The sequence below is a fragment of the Lytechinus variegatus genome, chromosome 13 (assembly GCF_018143015.1).
Source record: "Lytechinus variegatus isolate NC3 chromosome 13, Lvar_3.0, whole genome shotgun sequence".
NCBI lineage: Eukaryota > Metazoa > Echinodermata > Echinoidea > Temnopleuroida > Toxopneustidae > Lytechinus > Lytechinus variegatus.
Window position 1 is genome coordinate 2,644,220 of NC_054752.1, and position 23,652 is coordinate 2,667,871.

A 23,652-nucleotide genomic window follows, 5' to 3' on the forward strand; every position below is an offset into this window, starting at 1 on the left:
TGCTGCCAATATTTTTTAGTATTGATACTGTAGTCTTCCTTGACAATCCAATGAGTCATGCATCAGTTACAATTATGTCTGTCAAAGCAAGTTCATATCATGGCCCTCTAAGTCAGCACCTGGGGGAGGGAATTATGGGATATTTCTGTCACATTTTCTCCCCCCAATGCAGGAATAGTTTCCGTCAGAAGTGCGAGGTGGATCGTAAAATAGAATGAATCGTCAATTCAAGGAGCAATATGGATTTACATGTAGCATCCTCGAATGGTGGATGTATCTCCGGATGCATTGTGTGTGCCAATGAATCATGTCTCTATTAAAGACTAGACATGTAGGCCCTACATAGATTATATTAAAATCGTTTTAGGTGAAAATTAATTCACCTTCTGTGCAGTTTACGTATAGGCCTACTGGCCTACATGTAGGTATAGTGGAAACAATTTTGAAGGGGGGAGGCTAACATGCATAAAAATTCCATATGATGAGAATGTCAATGAAAATTACTGGGCCCTGTTGCATAATACTAGACAGTATAGTACAATTATGGTAACTTTGCCAACCAATGGCATCTATCATGGCAACAATGATAACAGTCAATCAAAATCAAGTATTCCATGTAAGTTACCATTGCATGGATAAGTTATCAAAATGGTATGTTTATGCAACAGCCAAAATGATATTTAGCTTCTTGAAACATTCCACTGATAAACAAGAAATTATGAGTAAAACACCCACCCTTTCTGCACCCCCGTTCATGCTAATGCCACTACAAGTTCATAATGCATGTTGTACAGTCATAGCATATTCCATTTCTCCTGGGAGGGGGGTAATTTGACCCACTACATTGTCTGGAGGGGAAGAAAGAAATGAGCTTGGGGCTTCCTTTTTCCAAAGCCTGGGTGATCCAGAGAGTTCGTTGATAGGTCATGTTCGTCTTTGCATTCATTGTGTGAATAGTGCATGGAGCATTCCAATCAATTAAAAGCTTTGAATGATGTCAAATCTGTAGGTTAGATGTATCCAGTCAACAAACATTGGATAATGGTTGTCCAGAGAAGGGTCACACGGTGCATGTTTATTGTAGGCCTTGGAGTTGGATATTGCTCTAAATACACTCTATGCCCATACATAATAAAATAAATCAATAACTCTACAATACATACGTAGGCCCAACTATTTGTCTAAAGAACGATTACCTCAATATGAGATTATACCTTTCAATCATTGTCATCATGATTCATCATTACATTGGGGAAAAAAATAAAAAAACACTATTACCATTATCATCATAATCATCATTTGAAATTATCATCATCAACATCATCATCACTACTATTTCTATCATTTTTCAGTGTTATGAAAAAAACATTCAACTTTATTTGGGGACGTCCATGTGTCCATGGGGACACCTTTACACTGGTGACTACTATCTCAGTTTCTAATAAATTATGTTAATCATAGATGTACACGTACATTCTAATTGATTCTGAATAAATGCAGGCAAACATAAGCAGAGTCAAACTCTTGCATTATGGAGCAATATATCATGCCAGTATGAACCAGCTTCCATGGCGCTCATCACGTAGTCGCTGTCAAGAATAGAGTTGACTCTCTTGCCTTCATAGAGTTTATCACAGGAGAGCCAAACAGACAGATTCCAAATTGCTTCGCTCAGTTTCAGTACCCACAGGTAAAATTCTTGTGTCAATAAAAACCCACACGCGACAGGAATAGTGGTACTCTAATGCACATATGATGCAATTTCTGAGCATGGCCGGCCGGCCGGCAGGCATTATTGAGAAGTTCTTAGTTTGTCTTCATTCATTGTTCAAATATTGGGATAAATTATTCAGCACTTTAAACGGGATGAAAATATTGTTTTATCTTCAATTGAGCTTAGAAATTTCCATTTGAATTGCATCATAGAAATTCCTGAGTCACTTTTGTAACTGATGCATTTCACTTGAATGTAACCATTTACACTTCAATTGTAGGCATACTGTACATGTAATTCATGTTACAACTTATTAGCCAACAGCCATGTGTAATTAAAAATATATTAACAATTTATTTGCTAAATTATCCTGGTAAAATTTTCACTTTCATTTGATTTCTGATTTTTAAAGTTTATTTGTGAATTAGGGTAAAAAGATCTTGATATACTTCAACATAGGTGGTGCTGCACCAGCCTGAGATTTGCTCAATCTCAAGATTTTAGCCCGATCGGCCCTCTTCGCAATTAATCACGAGATTCTAGAAACCCTGCGTCTCCACCAGCGCAAGAAGAGAAATTCATGCTTAAGCGAGGCATCGATGCATTATGGTGACGCCGTGAATAAATAATCCTGAGTGCGTCTGTACCCAGGGGGGGGGGGCACTCAAATTATTTTTTGATGGAGGTGTGCCTCACAAAACTCATTTCAGAGTATCTAGAGAACTGAAAAAGGGGGCCTTCAAAGTGGCACATCCCCGTACCATCAATATATGTGAGTGTCCCCCCCCCCCCCGGAGTCTGCACCTGTGAATTAGCAAGATTTGGAAATACATGTAGCGCGCTATTTTTGCAAATAATCCTAAGTTGACTTGGGATTGCAAACTTGAGATTGATCCAGCGAACTATCCTGATGACTGCGTCTCCATTACAAATAATTTCGAGATTGTTCAGATCGGGATTAACTCGGTGAATCAGAATAGCACGATTATTTGAAAATGCGGGCTGGTGCAGATGGACCTAAACTCCCTATCACCTTAAGCATAGACTGCCTCGCTTTTGGTTCTTAGATTTGATAGCAGCTATATACATGTTGACACTCCTGCTTTCAAAGTTTTGCTGAATGTCACCAAAACACTAGGGGATTGATGACACATGGTACATGTAGCTGATCAGACAAAGTGCTTGCATCCCACAAGTACATGAACTTTCAGTTAAACTGTCTCAAGTACAGTGACTGCCATTAAAAAAAATGGTGTTCAAAGTACACTACAAGTCAGGTAGGAAAGACATGTACACGAGGTTGACAGGCAATTTCGACCTCAAAACAGCCTAATTTCCCCAAAATGTATGCTTTCTGGTGACCCTTATTTCTAGAGATGCCCACGATCGGTCACAAACATTAATATATTCTTACTACGGCAGAATATATTTTTTTACTGTGTAATTGCTTGTTACCCCTTAAAATGAAAGACATAGCCCCAAAATTCCACAATCATACAAATGTAAAAAAAAATGTCCCCAAAACAAGATACAATTATTTTCTAGGAAAGACATGTACACGAGGTCGACGGGCAATTTTGACCTCAAAACAGCCTAATTTCCCCAAAATGTATGCTTTCTGGTGACCCTTATTTCTAGAGATGCCCACGATCTGTCACAAACATTAATATGTTCTTACTACGGCAGAAAATGATATTTTTTTTACTGTGTAATTGCTTGTTACCCCTTAAAATGAAAGACATAGCCCCAAAATTCCACAATCATACAAATGTAAAAAAAAATGTCCCCAAAACAAGATACAATTATTTTCTACCCTGCTACCAGTACCAGTGTTCATAGATGGTGTTACATACATGTAGTTCAACACCTTAAACTTACATACATTGACTAAATCCAATGCTAGATTGAAGTTTGGTGTTTCAAAACTATAATCATGACTAGAAATCTGGGAAACAAAGTTGTTTCAATTGCAATCATTTATTCATTTTTTTCCTGTTCTTTTTTTTTTGCTGTTGTCTGTAATATTGTGTGTCATTTCTGAACAAGCATGAAGTCTCAGCTATTTTTGATACAGTACATGTACATACATGTATTTATGTAGAAGGCCTTGTTATTTTATTCAATTCAAAACTTATGACTCATTATCACATAAAACACAATGCTTCTCTCGATAAAAACAATTTATAATTCACCATTACTGACAGTAAAAAAAGTTATCACCACTCACAGGGTGCATTTCCTGGTTAACAATATACACTATATGTAGTTATCAAGCAACAAAAAAAACAATTGAATATTTTGCAATTGAAATAACTTTCGTTTCTGAGGGGCCCTCAGAAAGGAAGCAAGCTCCCCTTTGCCCCCCCCCCTCTGATCTGTGCCTCCATACAGAGCAATGGGACCTTGTTTATTTGGGTTACTTTAAGTTCAATATTATTTCTCACTCTGACTCATTATTGTGTCAAGCACAAACCATAGATTATAATTCACCATTACTGACAATGATTGCAAAGTTTGTTTTGCTATGACAACTCAGTATGTTATTCAACATACATACACATGTACATGTAATTATCTTGAGTAGACTTTTTTAAAGCATTATTTAATTTACATGTACATGTAGCTAAATTTTAAAACCAAACTTTACTTTGATAGTTTAAGGAGTTGCAATTGAGGAATAATGAACAAGGATTGGGTGTGTTTCGGGGTGAATCAAACCCAAAGTATCCCCCCCCCCCTTCCAAGCATTGGTGGGGGGACCACCAAAAATTTTTGACAAGCAAAAAAAAGCTTATCAAGCAAAAATTTTAGGGGGGATGCCCCCACAAATGAGAATAATAATAATTGAACAAAATAATAGCATTGAAAACACACCAAAAATTTAAAATCAAATTAAATTTTTAAAGAATGGATAGTTAAAAGAATACAAAATGAAATAAGAAAAAAATGAACATGAAAAAAATATTCCTAAAATAAAATAAAATGAATATACATAATTTAAAATGAAAGTAGAAAATAACAATATAAAACAATTCATCCTTACATAGGAATAGCAAAACTTAAAGATTGATTTGATTAGATCCCTGATGATAAACATATCTGTAGGCCTCTATTTATAAGAGTCAAGACCTTTGAATGCATGGTACCCATGACTTCAACATCTTCAGTAGATGAGAGCTCGAGCTGCTTACAAGTGGGCATACTGCCCTTGGGGTTGTGTCTACATAATATCCAACAATGTTGAAAAGAGCACTTGAATTTTACACCTAATGGCATGCCTCCATGGTCGACAGGTCGAGTCTCATAATGCAACCGCCCACACAATTTTTGCTATGCCATTTTCTACATGTATACACTCATGGAGGGTGTTGTGCTGTGTGTGTGTGTTTATCACTGACATCATTGACATGTTCAGGTATTACAATTGCAATGATTTTTTTTTCTTGAAAAAAGGATTCTGAATCTGAGTCAGCCTTGGGAATTCCAGGAATTTGTTCACCAGATTTGATGACGAGTTGCGTTTTTAATAAGCACATAATGTTTTGATATTGCTCATTATATATTGTAGCCATCATTATTTTGTTTTATATCGTGATGAATTTGATTTTAAAATGTTGATGATATATGTACATCTGATGTACATGTTATTGGCGGGAGTGAAAAGAGAAAATATAAACTCAATGCAATTTCTAAATACTGAAGAACATTAAAAACTGTGAACATTGCTTATATCAGGATCATGATAATGTTTTGCTACTCCAGCCAATCATAACATACTGGTAATCATTTTTTATCAAAGTTCTGTATTATAAACAAAGATCATTTTTGCTCATCACTTTGAACCAATTTTGTTTTCCATTAATACAGTCAAATAAAAAATGGTTTTGTTATCATGATAAAAATATTAAAATTATCATCTCTCTCTTTAAAGCTCTGTGAAATTATGCAAGAGCTAATGTTTTCTCATCACTTTCATACAAGTACATGGAGGTCCTACTCTGTTCCTCCTGATAAATAATCAGAAAATTTGTGCGCAATAGTGTCATCTCTTCAATTTCCGCTCAATCAAATGGAATCAGTGTGCCAGTTTAGATGACCATGGCGCACCAATCAATTTCCGTAGTATTGGAAGCCTGGTTCATAAAGCAATCATAAACAGTATGCTACAATGTACGTATACAGACGGCTGACTGGCTCGTTAAAGATAGTAGCACTTTGGAGTTAATCAATTTGTCATCACAACAATCAGGGTTGAGGACTAGGAAGTATTTATGGCACCTAAAGCAAGAAGAGGGTGGGGTGTCATTTAGGGCTGCGTTTATGCGACCTCGACCCAGAATCATGATTTGAATCACCATTTGAATCATGATTCAAAACAGCAGCATGAATCACGATCCGACAGAATCAGCGTTTATACAACCATCTTTCTAACGCTGTTTCTCCCTGAATTCGGGCCGATCCAGTGCGCATCACATTTCGCAATTTGACCCAGGAAGTATAGGTCAACATTTTCGCACGTGTTTCTAACTTCACGTCGGCTGCTAGCTTTTTGCTGCTGCCGGAGCTAACGCGAGATCGTTTGTGCAAGTGCAACGCTTACTCGGCTTCCGAAAAATAAATCTTTTACTTCAAGAATTCCGTGTATTGTACCTCGTATTGTTTTTGATCGGGAACCAGAAGGGGTCATCATCCTCCCTCCCACCTCCCGATCGATTTTTCTTGTCTATGATGGTCCTGTACTGGGCACGAATCCCGGGCACGAATTCTGTTAATTTTGTCTCGACAGGCGGTGCCACATCTCCGTTGAAATCCCTCCCTCGCAAACGCCGCTGAAAGGGATCGTCTTATTTCTGTGAATCCCCGTAAGGGATGCTTGTGCTTCAGGCTGAGCCCAAAGCACAAGCAGAGCCCTGAGTTCATCGTCAGTCCAACTCGTGCCTTTGGAACTTGAAGAAATGATGGATAAAACAATGAAATATACAAATGACGCTACAGTACAACCCCGGGGGTACAATACACAGAATGATAATTCCTAAAAGCTGGCAATACTGCTACACGAAAATTGACCTGCACGAAACACAGCGCGCGCCTTTGAGTCGAATCCGGAAGAAGCACGACACAATGACGTCATAGAATCATGATTCAAATCACGATATCGTTCATACGACCTTTTTCGTTCGTGATTCTACAGAAACGTCTTTCCAAACGCCCCTTTTTTCGTGTTTCATGTTTGTGATTCTAATCATGATTATATTCAATTTCGACTAAACGCAATCGTGATTCTGCAGAATCGTGATTTGAATCATGATTCTAGGGTAAAAAAGTGTCGAATAAACGCACCCTAGGACTGTCTATCGTCTACGGGGGGGAGGGGGGATGCTATCATTTGCTCATCGAGATAAAACATAACTAACTGCAACTTCCCAGCCCCCCTAAAGCCATGTTGGTAAAACTTTTATCATCTGAATACTGATAAACTGTACATGTACATGCTATGCTTTTCTGTGTTAGTGATCATCAAAATTATTGGTTTTGAGCTAAGATTTCTTGATTGCATAGCAATATTATTAAACTTACAATAATGTACAAGATCTAGATATCTAATAATATAGAGACAATTAAACTTATATTTAACAGACTTTCTCAATAAATAATTGTTTGCTGCAACTATGTTCTTCTACATTTGAATTCATAGCTGCAAAAAGGCAAACCTCTGAGAATTATGACTGCATGGTTGTGTTTTAGGCAAATTATAATACCCTCTTCACACTGGCCACAAACACCGCTACAGTACCGGGACTGTCCCTTCAGTGTGAATTCTCGGACCCACAATAAACTACCCCTGGACAACCTTGCCTCGCAATAACTCCACAACAAACTATCGCTAGGCAAACTATCAGGAACACCACTACAACACCGTGATGCCACTTGTGATACATGTATGTTTGTTTTATGTGGGGGCATCGTGGACTAGTCAATATGACTCTTGTCTATCATTCTGGAGGACTTTATCCTGGGACTGTGCCGGGATAACTTTTCTACTGTGAATGCATTTATAGCGGTGTCACCGTCCCGTGACAGCACCGGCATAATTTTGAAAACCGGTGTGAGAGGGGTACGAGAGGGATTTATATTAGATTATACTGGTTAAGACTGAAGACACACTTCTACAGTACATGGTGATCGATGGGGAAGCAGCAAGACGATGCTGGTGTAAATATTTATTAGATGTGAACGATATGGGCTGTGCATGCATATAAACCAATCACCATCTCATCCCAACCCTTTCTCTCTATAGGCGGTGCTGCACCATCCCGAGTTTGCCCAATCTCAAGATTTTAGCCCGATCGGCCCTCTTCGCGATTAATCTCGAGATTCAAGAAACCCCGTCTCCACCATCGCAAGAAGAGCAATTCCTGCTCGAGCGAGGCATCGATGCATTGCCGTGTATAAATAATCCCGAGTGCATCTGCACCTACGAATTAGCGCGATAATTCGTGAAATAGCGCGCTATTTTGCAAATAATCCCAAGTTGACTTGGGATTGCAATCTCGAGATTAATCCTACGAAATAGCGCGATAATTGCGTCTGCATTGCAAATAATCTCGAGATTGTTCAGATCGGGATAATTTGCCAGATCAGAAATAGCGCGCTAATTTGAAAACTCGGGATGGTGCAGACGGCCCTTATCTCTCTTACTGTCTCTGTTTCTCACTACTGTATCTCTGTCCCTCTCCTTCTTTCTGTCTCTCCCCGATCCCACCTCAATAGATTTTTCAAGCTCCATCTCTATTCTCCCTATCACTTTATCTTCTAAATTCCTCTCTTCTTGTCAGCCTACCATTTATTCTCTACGTTCTGTATTTCGTCACATGTGAACAATACACCGTAATTTAACATTTTAAACTGTGATCCTTTTCCTCCCAAGAAGTACATGTACATGTAGATTTAACAATAAACCTTTGGTAGGAATGAATCTGATATTAACATTATCCACAATAGGAGGAAAGAGATTTCTAAATAAACCTAAAAACAATAACATGCATTATGGATGAGGGTAAAATGTCTTCCTACGTACATGTATACGTCATCGTTGGCCTAGCATGAACACTCTCATTTCATGTCATGGGTATGAGGGAAGCATTATTACATGTACCGGGGTATTCCATTTATAATGTATTACACTCCAACACAGCATACTCAGCATTCAATGTTTACGAGGAAGGGATGTGATGTGAGGCTGCTGCTTTTGAAATACTTAATAGGCTGATTTAGGCTTGTGTACAATCAAATGCATCTTGTGTCGTTTCTGTCGTCTCATTTTTCTCTCTCTTTCTATTCATATTCTCTTCTAGCAGGACCCATAGAAAATCTGCAGATCTATTAGGGTTAGGGGTATATGTTGAAAAGACATCAACTGGAGATTTGTGTATGATTAGTACTGGTCTTGTAACATTTTTTTCAAATTTTATTTTGATTACAGATGAATATTATTTTTTTAAGAATTTGTATTTATCAAGAAATGTGTAAGACCCCTGTTACATCTGAAAGTTTCCTACCCGAGACCTGACCGAGTCCACTTGCAACCTTGACTGGATTATTGGTGGATTAGCTTCGCGAACGGACCGAGTCCGAAATGTGGTCTGTTTACATCACAGCGTTCATTCCCTCCCCTATCGGTACGGTTTCGAGCGGTATCCGATTGCTGACACCAAAGGGTGCTCTCGATCTAGGCTCTGAAAAATTTGTGTGTGCTAATTGAAGTTACACTGATGATCCCAGCAGTCGTTGAAGATATGATCGACTTGAAAAGGATACGTTTAAAATGCTTCCTTCTTTCCACTCACTGATCAAAAGACTTTATTAATCACAATTCACATGTTGCATGCCGCAAAACATTCGAAGAACGACGGGGCTGGGGAGGGGATAGGGCTATGACGTAATTTGACAGCTGGCGAACGGACCGAGATAGGTTTGAAAGCTTGTGTGCGTTTACATCTACGAATCGGTGGACCGGGGCCGGCCCGATACCTACCCGAGACTACCTCTGGATGTGGTCTCGGGTAGGTACGCTAAAAGGTGGCCCGAGGTGGGTTTGGGATGTTTACATCTGATTTCTTTCCGACCCGAGGTAGGCCCCGGGCCGGCCCGAGGTAGGGAATCTCTCAGATGTAACAGGGGTCTTAGTTAGCAAAACTGATTTAATATAAAGTTGTTACATTTCTAGCTAGAATTGCGAATTAGCCAGAAATTACCAAGTAAATATTTCAGCTTTTTGGTCCATCGAATTTGGCAATAATTCTATTGATGAGATATCTGGCTGTTCATGCAACTTGTTCTGTCTATCTTTCATAGTACACTTCTCTTTGTTTCCTCTTTTGCACAATTTTATTTGATTTTTTTACACTGTTTCTTTTTCACATACATGTAATACAATATGAATGTACGACAGGTTGTGTTTTTTTTTCAGTGAGCAATATAATCTTTAAAAATTCTTTTATTAGGGTACATCATATCCTTGATGGTTAGATTTTTTACCTGATTGCCATTAAAAAAAAAAAGAGTTGCTTCTTATGAGCAACCAGAGGACAAAAGGCTGGTGGTCCTCTCCGAGGGACCTACATGTAGTAATGGAGATAACTGCCTTTAATACTACCAAAGGGCACTAGAATTTTCAGTATTTCATGTTGCTCTTCACTCCAAAGAGTAATGTGTAAGAAATCAACACACTTTATAAAATGCTATCATTGCAGTTCGCAGGGCTTACAATCAAATATTCCCTTGTTTATTCCAAATAACCCAGTCATAAATTAAATATTTGAACAAGGAAGTCTTTACCTTTAACAATCTGCCTAGCTGCCTTATTGTAGACCTCTTCTTGTGTTGTATTAGGCTTGAATACTCGATCAAAGACAAACAACTTTCCCTGTAATGAGAGAATAGAAAAACATGCAATGAATAACAAAATAATTGTCATATTTTCTGGAGCACCAGGAGTACAAAGTCTGAAAGATATCAGTAAAATTATAAAAACCAACTACAATTAACATTATTGTCCCATAAATGCTACCCTTTTAACATGTAATTTTCATTACAATACTGTCTTGAAGAAACCAAAACAAGATTATATAATACATTTTCACACTGACGGTTACATGTACAGAGCTCTGTACTTGTATCACCTGTTTCAATATATGAACTGTATCTTCACATTGAAATTATTAAAATGTCGAAAATCTTAACTTCTTAAGTAATCATTCATTCCTCAAGCTTGCACAATTGATGTTGGGTTTTTTTCTCCCTCTCTCTCTGTCTTCCCTTCTCACAACCCCAGAATGACAAATTCTTGGATAGCTGAATGTGATGCAAATCTCAAGCTATTGAGCACTTTTGCTTCCAAAACTATCACAAAATGTCTTGGAATGGAGTTAGTATGTACAATACAATACATGCCATTTTCTCGACCACTGAAGCATACATTTTGTAAATCTAGACCAGTAAACAAGATGAACATACATTGTATGCACACTCATAGAGGGACTACATGCATACATTATGCTTCTTATTATGTAATGTACATGTATCAAACCAAAATATTTAATCTCAGGGCTCGACACTAGCGGCGGTCCGACGGTCCCAGACCGGTAAAAATCGCTGTCGGGACGGTAGATTTTCAGAAATAGGAAGATTTACTGGTACGACATGACCAGTGATAAAAACCATTGTTGGGCCAATAACTTTTCCAGAAATGGTCAAATTCACTGCAAACCATTCCCCCCCCCCCGATAAATTCTGTCATTCACACACAGAATGAATCGCACGTAATTGCTACTAGAGCAGATGTGTACGTGTAGCCAGCCACACAACACACTTGGTAAATTCTTCACTGGCTGCGCGAACGAAGCTTGGCTAAACTCTGGCAGAAATCTCTCACAGAACTGTCAAAATTCACGGTTCATACTCATGAAAGGCTCTTATAATGTCCATATTTCCTAAAAAAATTGGAGTAACTCTGTCATTTGTAAGCAGTAAAAGGATAAATTTTCACTTCTGTTTGATTCAAAATAGATCGGGATTCGGGTGATATCGTCTGAATACATATTAGCACCACATATGCATTTATGTGTGTGTTGATACACTTGGTTTCTGACTTTCTTTCGTAGCTATTTTAATTGAGCCAAAAAGAAATTGATAAAATATTTATGATGATAGTTGTAGCTTTCTTCCTCTGTTTTCTTCCAATCTTTCTTTCCTTCTTCCTTTTCAATCTTTCTTTGTTTCTTCCCTCTCTTCTTTCATTATTTATTACTGTCTTTCTTTTTTATTTTCCCTTTTTTTCTTTAATTCTTTCTATCCTTTAAAAAAATATTTTTCTCTTTTTCTTTTTTTCTCTTTCTTTCTTTCTTTCTTTCCTTCCTTCCCTCCCTCCCTCCCTTCTATCTTTCTTTCTTTCTTTCTTCCTTCTTCCTTTCTTCATTCCTTCCTTCCTTTCTTTAATTGAGTCCATCCATCCTATATTCATCTCTTCTCTTCTTCCTTCCTTTCCTTCCTTTTACCCTTTTTCTTTCCTTTATTCTTCGTTACTTTCTTTGTTTCTTTCTTCCTTCCACCCATCATTTACCTTTTTTTATTTCTTCTTTTCTTTGTCACTCAGTCTTTTTTTTTTCTTCCTTTCATCTTTTTTACCTTTTCTTTTTCTTTTATATTGCTTGCTTCTTTCCTTCCTTCCCTTATATCTTTCCTTCTATCTATCATTTTACTTTTCCTTTATTTCTTCCTTAATTCCTTTCTTACTTATTTCAATCCTTCCTCTCTTTCTTTCTTTTGCCCTTCTTTCCATCTCTCCTTTAACCCTTACTTTTTTTATTGCTTCTTCTTTCTTTCCTTTACTACTTTCTGGATTTGTTCTTTCTTTCTGTATTGCTTGTTTAATTTCTTTCCTTCATTTCTTTTTTCTTTTCTTTTCTTTCTTTCTTTCTTTCTTATTTTTGTTCCTTCTTTATTCCTTCCTTCCTTTCCTTCCTTAGTTCTTTCTTTTTTCCTTCCTTCACATCTATCCTTTCTTTACCTTTTCTTTTTTTACTTCCTTCCTTTTTTATTCTTTCTTTTTTTTCCTTCCTTCCTTTCTTTCTTTCTTTCCTTCATTTATGTCTTGCTTTCTTTTTGTCCTTCATTTCAGGGGGGGGGGGGGTAACGAAAGGCTAGAAAAATAAACTTGCATCTTTTTTTAATGTTTTCTTTATTTTTTGGGACCAGTAGATTTTAGATTTGGACCAGTAAAAATTAAAAAAACTGGGTATCTACTGGTCCGACATGAATAGGTTGGACCAGTAGAAAAAATGGGTTAGTGTGGAGCCCTGTAATCTTCAGAGATATTTCATTCAAACTTGAAGGGGCATCATCTGTTGTGATCTTGTATTTTTGCCCAAAAAAAATTCACTTTCAATGCAAAAACCGAATTTCTTGGCAACACTTTGGCAGAAAAATATGCCATTGAAATAAGCATGATACACAAAGCATTCCTGATTGGTTGAAGGGAGATGTTTCAAAATGCCTCTTGCTCTTTTTTAAACAGGCCTAATATCTTTCATCTTTCTTTTCTTCAAATAAGTATTAAATTGACAGGGTTATCAGTGTAACAATGCATTCCATTCTTTTTTAATCCTTGAAAAAAAACCTAACTTTATAGTTTAGGGTCCATTAGACTATTTAAACCTTGGGTCTACTTTAGTCATTATCATGTTTTCTATCTTCATTTAAGCAGCAACTGGAACGACAGTACCAAAGTGTCTGCTGTTTGGTCAACAAGTCATTACTACAAACCCATTAGTTTGAAACAGAGAAAACCCCTACATGGTAGGCCCCTTCGTTAGCCATCAACCTCTCTCATTCTCTCTGCTTTACATCACTACCAATTTTGATTCCGAAGAGCAGTGTCTCAACGAGCCATGTTGTATTTTTTTTCTCTGCTCGTTTTGCAATGCTTTTTCCCCCACTTGATTGTACACTGTTCAACACAGAAGGGTGTCTTGACTTTCCATAGTATAACACACTCAGAAAATGTTTAAATAACCAACCAAAAGTCGATTTAGCCGACAAGTTGGTTAACTTGGTTAAAATAAACCTAAAGTTTATTAAAATGTAATTTGTTTTGCATGAAAAAAATTTACATTTTAACCAACAAACAGTCTGTTCATGAAAATTTTGATCAACTTTAATAAAGTTTGATTAAAAACCATGGAAGGAATTTATTTTCCCTTTTAGCCTTTAAAATGCCAAATATGTTCTCATTATTTTTTTATCAAGCTCCATCCAAAATAAAATATCAGCTCATTGCATAAAAAAGTCACTCATGGGGGAGTGCAAACAGACCTCAGCTCATTAATTTCACTGTCTGCAACTGTTTAATTGGTGCGAGACTGAATTAAATGTTGTTTATTATTAGCATTACCTGTATAAATGAATGCAAATTTGAATTACTATGTAAATAACCCTCTGTTTTCTATTTAGATTTTGACATTTTGAGGTGTACAACATTATTTCATAGATATTGAATCACTGAAATATACATGTATGCATCAAAATGGATGTTGCAAATAATACAATTGTTGGGCAGGAAATGTCTAAGGACCTCGGGGGGGGGGGGGGGGGGGTGATGGTCCGATAATAAGCAAACACAGTAAAGAGTTTATCAGGTTGGGGCCATTAGAAATATAGGGTCATCACAAGATACGTTTATCCTGATATGTATGTACAAGGCCTATAAAGCGTGATACCATTCTGTTTACATCTACCTTCCTTCCTTCCTTTCTTTTGTTCATTCGACAGTTCATGACCAGTTCCATTTGAACAGTTTCTTCTTTGCCCAATTACTTTGTATTAATGTACATGTGTAGGTATGAAAAACAAATTTTTTTAGCAACAAAACTGCATGTATACACTGTATTTGTGGCAAATTCAATTTTCCCCTATTTATTATTATAAACAGCTGCATTGTACACGATGTGTTTTGAAACCGGCTAAATCTTGAGTAAAGGAACTTTTCTGAAAGGAGAAATCCAAGTGAAATAATTCCAGACTCTTTGGGTCGTGATAAATATGTCCGAGAATTCCTTAATTAAAACCCAAAGCAGGGGCAGGGATGGACCGAGAAAAAGCTCAGCATGAATATGTGTCTCTCCATCTGTAAAGCGCCTAGACGACCTTTACCATTTCGGATTCATACAAGATCACGGCAGGCCCTCCGGGTTGAGTTAGGGAGAGAGAGAGAGAGAGTGAGAGCAGCAGACCCTAGGTTCCATGTGTGAAATGTACCCCCATCTTATCAACATAACTCAATATTTCTTGGTATCACCTTTCCAAAAATACTGGCGGAATTCTTGAGTAATGAGCAGGTAGAATGAAGAGTGCTTGCATTACATTTCATGACAACGGTATAAATTCCTTGGTACTTTCAGATTACATGTATATTATTGCAGTCTCGCCTGCATTAAGCAAAATAACAGCAGGGCTGATTTTGAAAACAATCAAGATGAATAAATTATTCACAAACAAAATATTATACACTTGGTTCACTGACCCTATATGACCTTTACCTTCATCACATGTCCTACCCGAATTTCATGAAAGACAATCATTGATACTTGATTACTCACGATTATGAACTACCTGTATGTACATGTACATGTAGATCCATATCCATATAATTTTACATAATTTCAAAAACTTAACGTTCGTTCAGTTTTTGATGTTGATTCCCCCAACATGGTCTTTAGTTCATTGACCTACAAGTAAGGTCATATGATCTGAAACCAAGGCAGGATGTTCAATGATACTGAATACATTGTACCTTTATGTCCAAGTTTCATGAAATACATGTAGGTCCGATGACATTTTAAAAACTTTAACTTGGTTAAAATTTCAATGTTGACGATACTTTGCAGTTGAAAAGGAGGTATACTATACCGGGTATGTATCACTCTGATGCATGTATGCCGGAGAGACAAAAATGTTCTTGATGAGATTTAGTACCAACATGGTCAAAACAGAACAGGGAATAGTGAATGTTTTGTTTTCATCATTTTTTTCATTACAAGACAGGAATTTTCAACAGCCTTTTAAAACTTTTTACACGATGTACAACCTTATATTTTTATACAATGTATTGTGCCCATTCAGATTTCTCCATCTATAGGAATTGGTACATGAAACAGCTACAAAATGAAGTACAGTAGTTTGTCCATTTTGCTCATTTTTAGTTCACAGCGATACCACGTATGTTCATCACCCATAGGTTATGTATCAACCCAGTGGAGTTCGCCATTAAAGGCCTTTGCACAGTTTCAACGTTGGTGTCGTGATACTTTTTAATAAAGAAAATGTGTGTCGTACCCATGACAACATGTATTGTTGCTGGAATTTCCAGGAATTTAAAATTGATATGGTGTGATCAAACTATGAAAATTTATAACCCATATGTCAATGGTCATATCAAGACTTTAGTTCAGAATATCGTGCACAAATAAAGGCAGATCAGCCTAATTTCATATCATTGTCTAATACGTAATAGATCGGGTGTGGGGGTGGGGGTAAAAAATTTCATCACGTATGTCAAGTGGCGTTATCATCTGATAGGGGGGGGGGGGTGAGAGCAATATAAAAGTATCGAGCTGCAATTAAAAAAAATGTCCCCCCCTCCATAAAGAGCTGTTAGTAGACGGGGATATATAAATCGTGTGTGAAGGGGGTGGCGGTCAAAGCAATATATTGAGTTAAAAATTCAACAAAAATATTTAAGGGTACCACCAAAGAGCGAGCTTTTTTTCCAAGTATTTGTCCTAAAATTTAAATATTCTGGGCAATGTTTGTGTTCCTCAATGTGTATCCACCAACTAAATAATTACCGCCAGCGCGAAGCGCGAACAGACAATTTATCTTATCAAAAAGGGATTAAAATATTTGATATTCCGATCTGTAAAAGGGACAATTTAGGCTCTGTATTTCAAGCACTTTGTGGGAAAATTGTTATAGGTGGATATGGATCACAGTTTGAAATAAGCTGATATGTTTCAATATATTCCTTTGAGCTTTGACATATAGCACCCGGACATCCTTAGAACATTATGTCATCAAATGAAAATGATGACTATGTTCATATTTCTCTTCCAAAGCGCGAAATAGAACTTGTCAATATTCCATTTTTAAAAATGACATAGTAATTATTAAATTGACATCTTATCTATTAATGTAATAAGCCTAATGAGCCCGTGAAAATCTTTTAGTATTATGGCTTGAAAACTGGACATTAAAAACACTTTTGCAATTATGATGCGCGACTTAAAGAGGAAAGGATTAAGACAAAGTAATTTTACAGCTACAACTGTAGTAAAGTATATTCATTTGCGAAAAAAAGGTAATTCTTTTTTTATCTTAAAACCGTTCCGGTGATATTCATAATGTAGTTTATATTCAAAGAAGTAAATTGTGTCAGGAACTCGTTGGCTGCAGTAAATAAATAGTTTGTATCATATCCAATTTTAGTCGAAGTGCCGGAATCGAGCTCTTTGGTATTAACACCGCTTGAAAAAAACAATTATGTACATTGAAGACTAAACGCTGACTAAACAAAAGAAAAATATAAACTGATTGAAATTGCCATGCATTGCATACAATGACATACATGCAGTATTTTGTTTCTTTTACACAAAGAAAACTCAGACTATGCAGAAGCGGATCTAGAGGGGGGGGGGGTTGCAACCCCCCCCAAAAAAAAAAAAAAAATCCGCGGACCATTTTTTAATTTAATTTTATTCTATTTCTATGTATTCATTTAACCTCTATACCAAAAATAGTGGAGTTTTAGATGCAAGAAAACGCCATTTTCACACACAGATTTTCAAAAAATTTCTCTCCTGTGGGAGGGGGGGACATCCCCCTCCCACACCCTCTCCCCTCGCTCGGTCCGCTCGCTTGGACTCGGTCGCTTCGCTCCCTCGCATACCACCCCAACCCCCCTTTATAAAAAGCTGGATCCGCCCCTGCTATGACACCCATCATGATTTTTGCTTACAATATGATTATATTTACATCACAATTTAGATGATTATAGACACCCCACGCACACATATGCGCTATGTATACAGTCCAATGTGAGTATGTTACATAATGCAATCTTGACTTAAATTTGCCTTTTAGTAATTCAGGAAAGAAATAATAATTCTCGAAAATGAAATCATGTGTCAGGTTTATTCCGAGCATTTTCGAAAATCGTTTAGCCATCAATTTTTACAGATTAAGTGACAAAATTAAGCATTAAAGTGCAAAGTGATCATTACAAGGGAAAAGGTACGTAGAAAATATGACCTTACACCAGTATGGGACTAGATATCCGTCCCCGCAGACACGGCGATCAGCCAGTGTGCGCACGCTAAAATTTATCATTCTGCGGCTCGCGTGCTAGGAAATAACTGGATTTTTCTCTCAATTACGAAACTCATTGTGGAAAAGGTTATCCCCCATGCATTGATATACTCGTAAAATTTAGCGTCATGTATCATTTACACACAAAAAATAGAATATAACGCTTCTTTTGGAGAACTATTAGTAAGTTGTTCGAATCTAACTATTTTCTTTTGAAAATGTAAAAAAAAATTACCTGATTTCAAATGCCTGTCTTTTCCTTAAAAAAACTGGAGCACAAAATCCACTGCCGTTATCATTTATGAAAAATTCTAAAAAATGTACTAAGATGCTTTTAAAGAAAATGAAAATTTAAGGGGATTCGAAAATAAGGATTTTTCAATGTTATATCAAATTTCTGTTAAATATTTTCATCAATTTTGGGATTGCATTGAAATGACTGATAATTCGAAGTCTACCCACACAGTGCTTGTAAATTTGGTATATGTTGGTAAACTGATAGTTAACGTAAATGATAAACATTCATAGCCTCACTAAAATTTAACGATTCCACTGTTTTTATGATTTTAATGTCACAGACATTTTAGAGAGTGAAAAAAGGGATGCTCACGAACGTCTCTAACAATACGGCTAAGCGAGAAGACCTTTCAATGGCGCGCTCCACTGATTTGAGGCCGTGAACATACGTGATACTTGAATAGAAATCACTGAAATCTGTGCAGTCCTTACCAGTACTAAAGTAGATCAAAATCCTTTAATCTAAAAGTGTATCACCATCACAAAAAGAGACACATGGTGAGAGAAGGGGAAAGAGAAAGAGAGAGAGACCAAGAGCAGGGATTGCCATGTGTGTACTTGTAAGTACACAAATCATCAATTCAATGCAAAGAGTGAGAGAGAAAGAGCAAATGCAAAAGCAATTTAAAGTGACCTCCATTCCCCATCTCATTATCAGTGAAAGTGATGCTATCCACCATGTAGAGTAGATGCTTCAAAACAAGAAAATATGTACATGTACCGGTAGTCATGTATAAATGTACCCCTCTTTAATGGCTAAGGCCTGTATATATGTAGAAATTCCTAAAATCCTACATTCAACTTACTAACACATTATTGCTAACCTGTACATGTACATTTGTAGGGCTCAGGTCTGCATTGTATGTACATGTATATTCCCAATTTACAAAGATGCAGCCATTTCCTTTATAAGTTGGTCCTATGACATGTTTTCAAACTTTTGCCCCCTGTTTTGATCTGTGATCTACATGTCCATAGTATGATTTGAACACGTTACTAAGGCAACAAATTGAAATATGACTACGTCATGACTCATACATGTACATGTATACACAAGCAACAAATGCAGATAAATTTGTAAATGTTGTTGTCATATTCACTGTGCACATAAAAATCAAATACATGCACTTGACAGAGCGACATGAGCATTGCGGAGTAATGTGCTAATCCGGAGGCACTCGGATAGCCCACGTCATTGGCCGTGAATAATTTATGAGGAGACAGCGCAGAGAGAGAGATCTGTGGGTCGTCTTCCAGCCTCTGAGAGGGTACACGCATATGATTGTGCAGCAATGAGTCAGAACCAATGGCAGGGTTGTTTATCACGTCAGCTTCGGTCTTCTCCATGATTGTACAACCTTACATGAAGGCCTACATACAAATGTGTCTCATTCAACAACTTTCACGGATGAATCACTCAAGGAAAATTATAAAATGAAAAACAAAAGGTCCTTGCATTTAATTATGAAATGAGTATAAGAATTTTAAAATGAAAATCAGTCTTTTCGATAAAATTATTAGGCCCCACTTATTTACTTGTTCTGTAAAATCAAACACAAAGTTGCAAGTGGAATGAGATACCAACAAACATGAACTTTATAGTTTGCCTATGAAATTTGTGGGTGCCTTTTATTCTGCTAATATGTTTGAATTTCTTATTGTTCTTCAGGAAATCTAATGATTATGAATATGATCATTATCTTATAACCATAACATACAGTTTATGTATATTCTGTGAACTATCATCCACCACTGTCCGTTTGACAAAGTTTGTATCACACAAACATGTATTAAGTACATTTTACACTGTAGCTACCGGAGATAGGACATGTGTCATAACTGTATGAGACACTATTTCCCAAACAAAAGGACTCCATTTTTCCTCTGTTCCAGCTCAATCATTTCAAGGTTACATGTACATTGTAACTGAAATAATTTGAAAATTCATTACTGAATGAAGTTTCCACTTCTCGCTTTATGCATACAAACTCCCACACATCCATAATTGAAGGCATATTGTACAATGCACAATGAGCTGTACATTTGAGGGTACATGTACCAATACTTTGGTAGTTTGGTTACCATTAAAAAACAATTCCATAAAATAATTTCAACCTTTTGGTATGCCAGACCACAATTTTCTTTATAGTTCCTTTAGTACATGTACATCACTTTAGGGATATTAAATTTGAGAGATGCAAATTTCACAAAGAAAAAAAGATATGCCTACATGTAGGCACATCATTTTTTAAAAAGTCCCACGTATTGGGAATCGGAGACAGGCACACTTGCCCCATAAAATACATACATGTATGTACTGTACATGTAGCAGGCCTTGGCATGGTTGGGTAGGGCCTACATAGAGTACAAAGAGCAACACTGAGATCTATATTATACACACATCATTTGGGTCTTGTAAACCACCAGTTCATGATGATAGAGCAGCAATAGGATGGATCCTGATCTTAAACATCAAGCACCTTGGGTGAAGAACATGTAGGTCCACGATCTCACCTTTTGTACAGGACAAGCTATACTCTACAAAAATAGGGTCCTTTATTTTAATACTTTGCAGTACAATTAGGTCTTATCTATTAAATTATTCCAATGTAATACTAATCCAATGGTCGACCAAGACCTTGACCATGGCCATTTCATGCCTCATTGACTGACCAAAATGCTCCTCAATTGGCCTTGGAAATGGTTGGCGTACAGCCGTACACCTACATGTAGTACACCTCACCCAGAGATGCAAATCTGCAAATCAAGAACATTTCAGTATTTTACTATGTAGATGTACATGTATTTCAAAGGCTGAAAATTAGTATTTTGGTAAGAAAATCGTATTTTCACAGAAATACCATGCAAAAACTGAATTTGCATGAAACCATCAGTACAGGTATGCCATCTCATTTTTCAGTAATAATTTACTGAAAACCAGTACTACTCGACAGAACGTACATGTACAAGAAAAATGCACTGAACAAAAGTGGCCTTGCCCTGAAATCTGTACAGTACACAAGTGATTGCAGGAAAAACCAGCCACTGAAAATTGCCCAAGTTGTCAATGCCATAGCAAGTTGCTTGAGGACAAGGACTAACTTGCATACATTGTAAAGCCTATACACTGTACATTGTGTAATTCATGAACCTCTGTCTACTGCTGTATCAAAATTTCTCATCCGGTGCCACTTTCACAACCCCATAGACTAATAAAGTATTAAAAGAAAAGACAACTTTACTATTAAGGTCAATGGCATCCATTTGTTCTGTAAAAAGTTTTTATACATGTACCTATACTGTACAATGTACAGAACATGGGTCTCATCAAGAACCAGGCTATTTCAATGGAATTACAATTCAGCCATTGACAATTGATTTTGTCAAAATCAATCTTATAGTAGTCTGCAAAGTTCAAAAGACAATGAAGCTAGAAAGGTCAGGTCAACAGATATTGTCCTGTCAAAACAAGCTAATTTGTCCAAGGAAGTTTAGTCCATGTACATGTAGGCTGTACTGCTGTAGGCCAAAGTGTGTCACCAAACATGAGTAGATTCCTGATCTGTTCAACTGCTTGGTTGAAAGGGAAAGGAACTGTACATGTTGTAATCTGCCATGAAAATAAATCTGCCAGCATTAGTTCAGGATAGCAGACAAATAAAGAGGGTCCATGAACTTTGACTCTCTCAACTCTCTTCCACCAGAAGGTACATGTACTGTAATGGTTGAAGTCCAACATTATGTTAGTACTGGCAAGGACACGACACTCCCAGTGAGATGTGTATAAGCTGAAGGGTAAAGTTTTGTGATAAATGGGTGTCTTGTCAAATTAGGTCATTCCTTTAAAGGTCAAGGCCACCCCAGAAAAATGTTGATTTAAATAAATAGAGAAAAATCAAATTAGCATAACACTGAAAATGTCATCAAAATCGGATGTAAAATAAGAAAGAACTGACATTTAAAAGTTTCGCTTATTTTATTTTCACAAAACAGTGATACACATTTCAATGGCATGCAAATGAGACAGTCAATGATGTTCCTCACTATTTCTTTTGTTTTTTAATGTTTTAATTATACAATATTTCATTTTTTACAGATTTGACAATAAGGACCAACTTGATTGAACCATATACTATATAGTATTGAACAATGCTAATTCCACATGCTGCGGGAGGAATCAATCATTTTTTTACAAATTTGACAATGAGGAGAAAATTAGAATATTTCATATTTCATATCATAAAATACAAAAGAAATAGCGAGTGGATGACATCATCAGTCTCCTCATTTGCATACCAATCAGGATGTGCATTTAACTGTTTTGTAAAATGAATCAAAACTTTGTCATAATATACATACATCAAGCTAGGATTATACATGTACATGTAACATGCTGACTTGTCAAGTTTCTGGCTACCTGACCTGGCTGACTTGAAAGATCCATGAAGTTTAGAACTGCAGCAGACTACCCAAGCCCCTAGTGCAGGATAGAACTCGAAAAGTCCTACTTTCTAGGACTATTAAGGCATCAATACACTTTTCCAAAAGTCTTCCATCTTAACCAAGAGAGTTCTAGTTCTTGGGCCACAACTTCACAAAGAGTCCAACAGTCACATAAAATGCAATTAGTTAATTGAAAAAATAGCACTTTAGGCCTAATGATGTACTAATTATCGTCATCATCATTCATCATGCACACTGGTCTTTAAAACTCATTACTTTTTATAGTTCTGCCTGAATGGTATTAAAGCGGTTCATACATAACTAAACAATGGTTTCTCATTATCAAGGTTTCTTGCCCAGGGGTCATTAAAAGGCCATAAACTTCTCCATCAAGTCAATATGCAAGCTAGCATTATTACTTATACCCTTTTCATAAACCTATCCTCCAATTAGCCGCCTAAGAGTAATGCGGATAATTCAATAAAAATTGCGTTCATAAACTCCGAAAATAAGCCGCATTATTTTTACGAGCGCCCGTCCTGAAAAAGGCGGATAATCGCCATGACAACTGGACACGCCCCCTCCGATGCGGTTGTGTTGGAAAAGGGTGACCTTGTGACCGCACCATGGCAATTATCCGCATTATTTGGAAATGCGTTCATAAACTCAAAATCTTGTCCCGATGCTGCTATTATGCGGATAATAGCAGCATCAGAGTAATGCGGATAACTCTTGTCCTCCTCCAATTTTACGACCAAATTATGCTGCTATTAGCCGCC

General features: G+C 36.9%; 1 protein-coding gene across 1 annotated transcript in view; it reads right to left on the reverse strand.

Moving 5' to 3' along the window:
• The window catches only part of LOC121425891 (kinesin heavy chain), a 69,092-nt gene that overhangs the window by 42,721 nt on the left and 2,719 nt on the right, over positions 1 to 23,652 (reverse strand). The window contains exon 2 of the mRNA XM_041621981.1: positions 10,553 to 10,640. Within this exon, the coding sequence (XP_041477915.1) occupies positions 10,553 to 10,640 (88 nt within the window). The remainder of the gene's footprint in view (positions 1 to 10,552; positions 10,641 to 23,652) is intronic.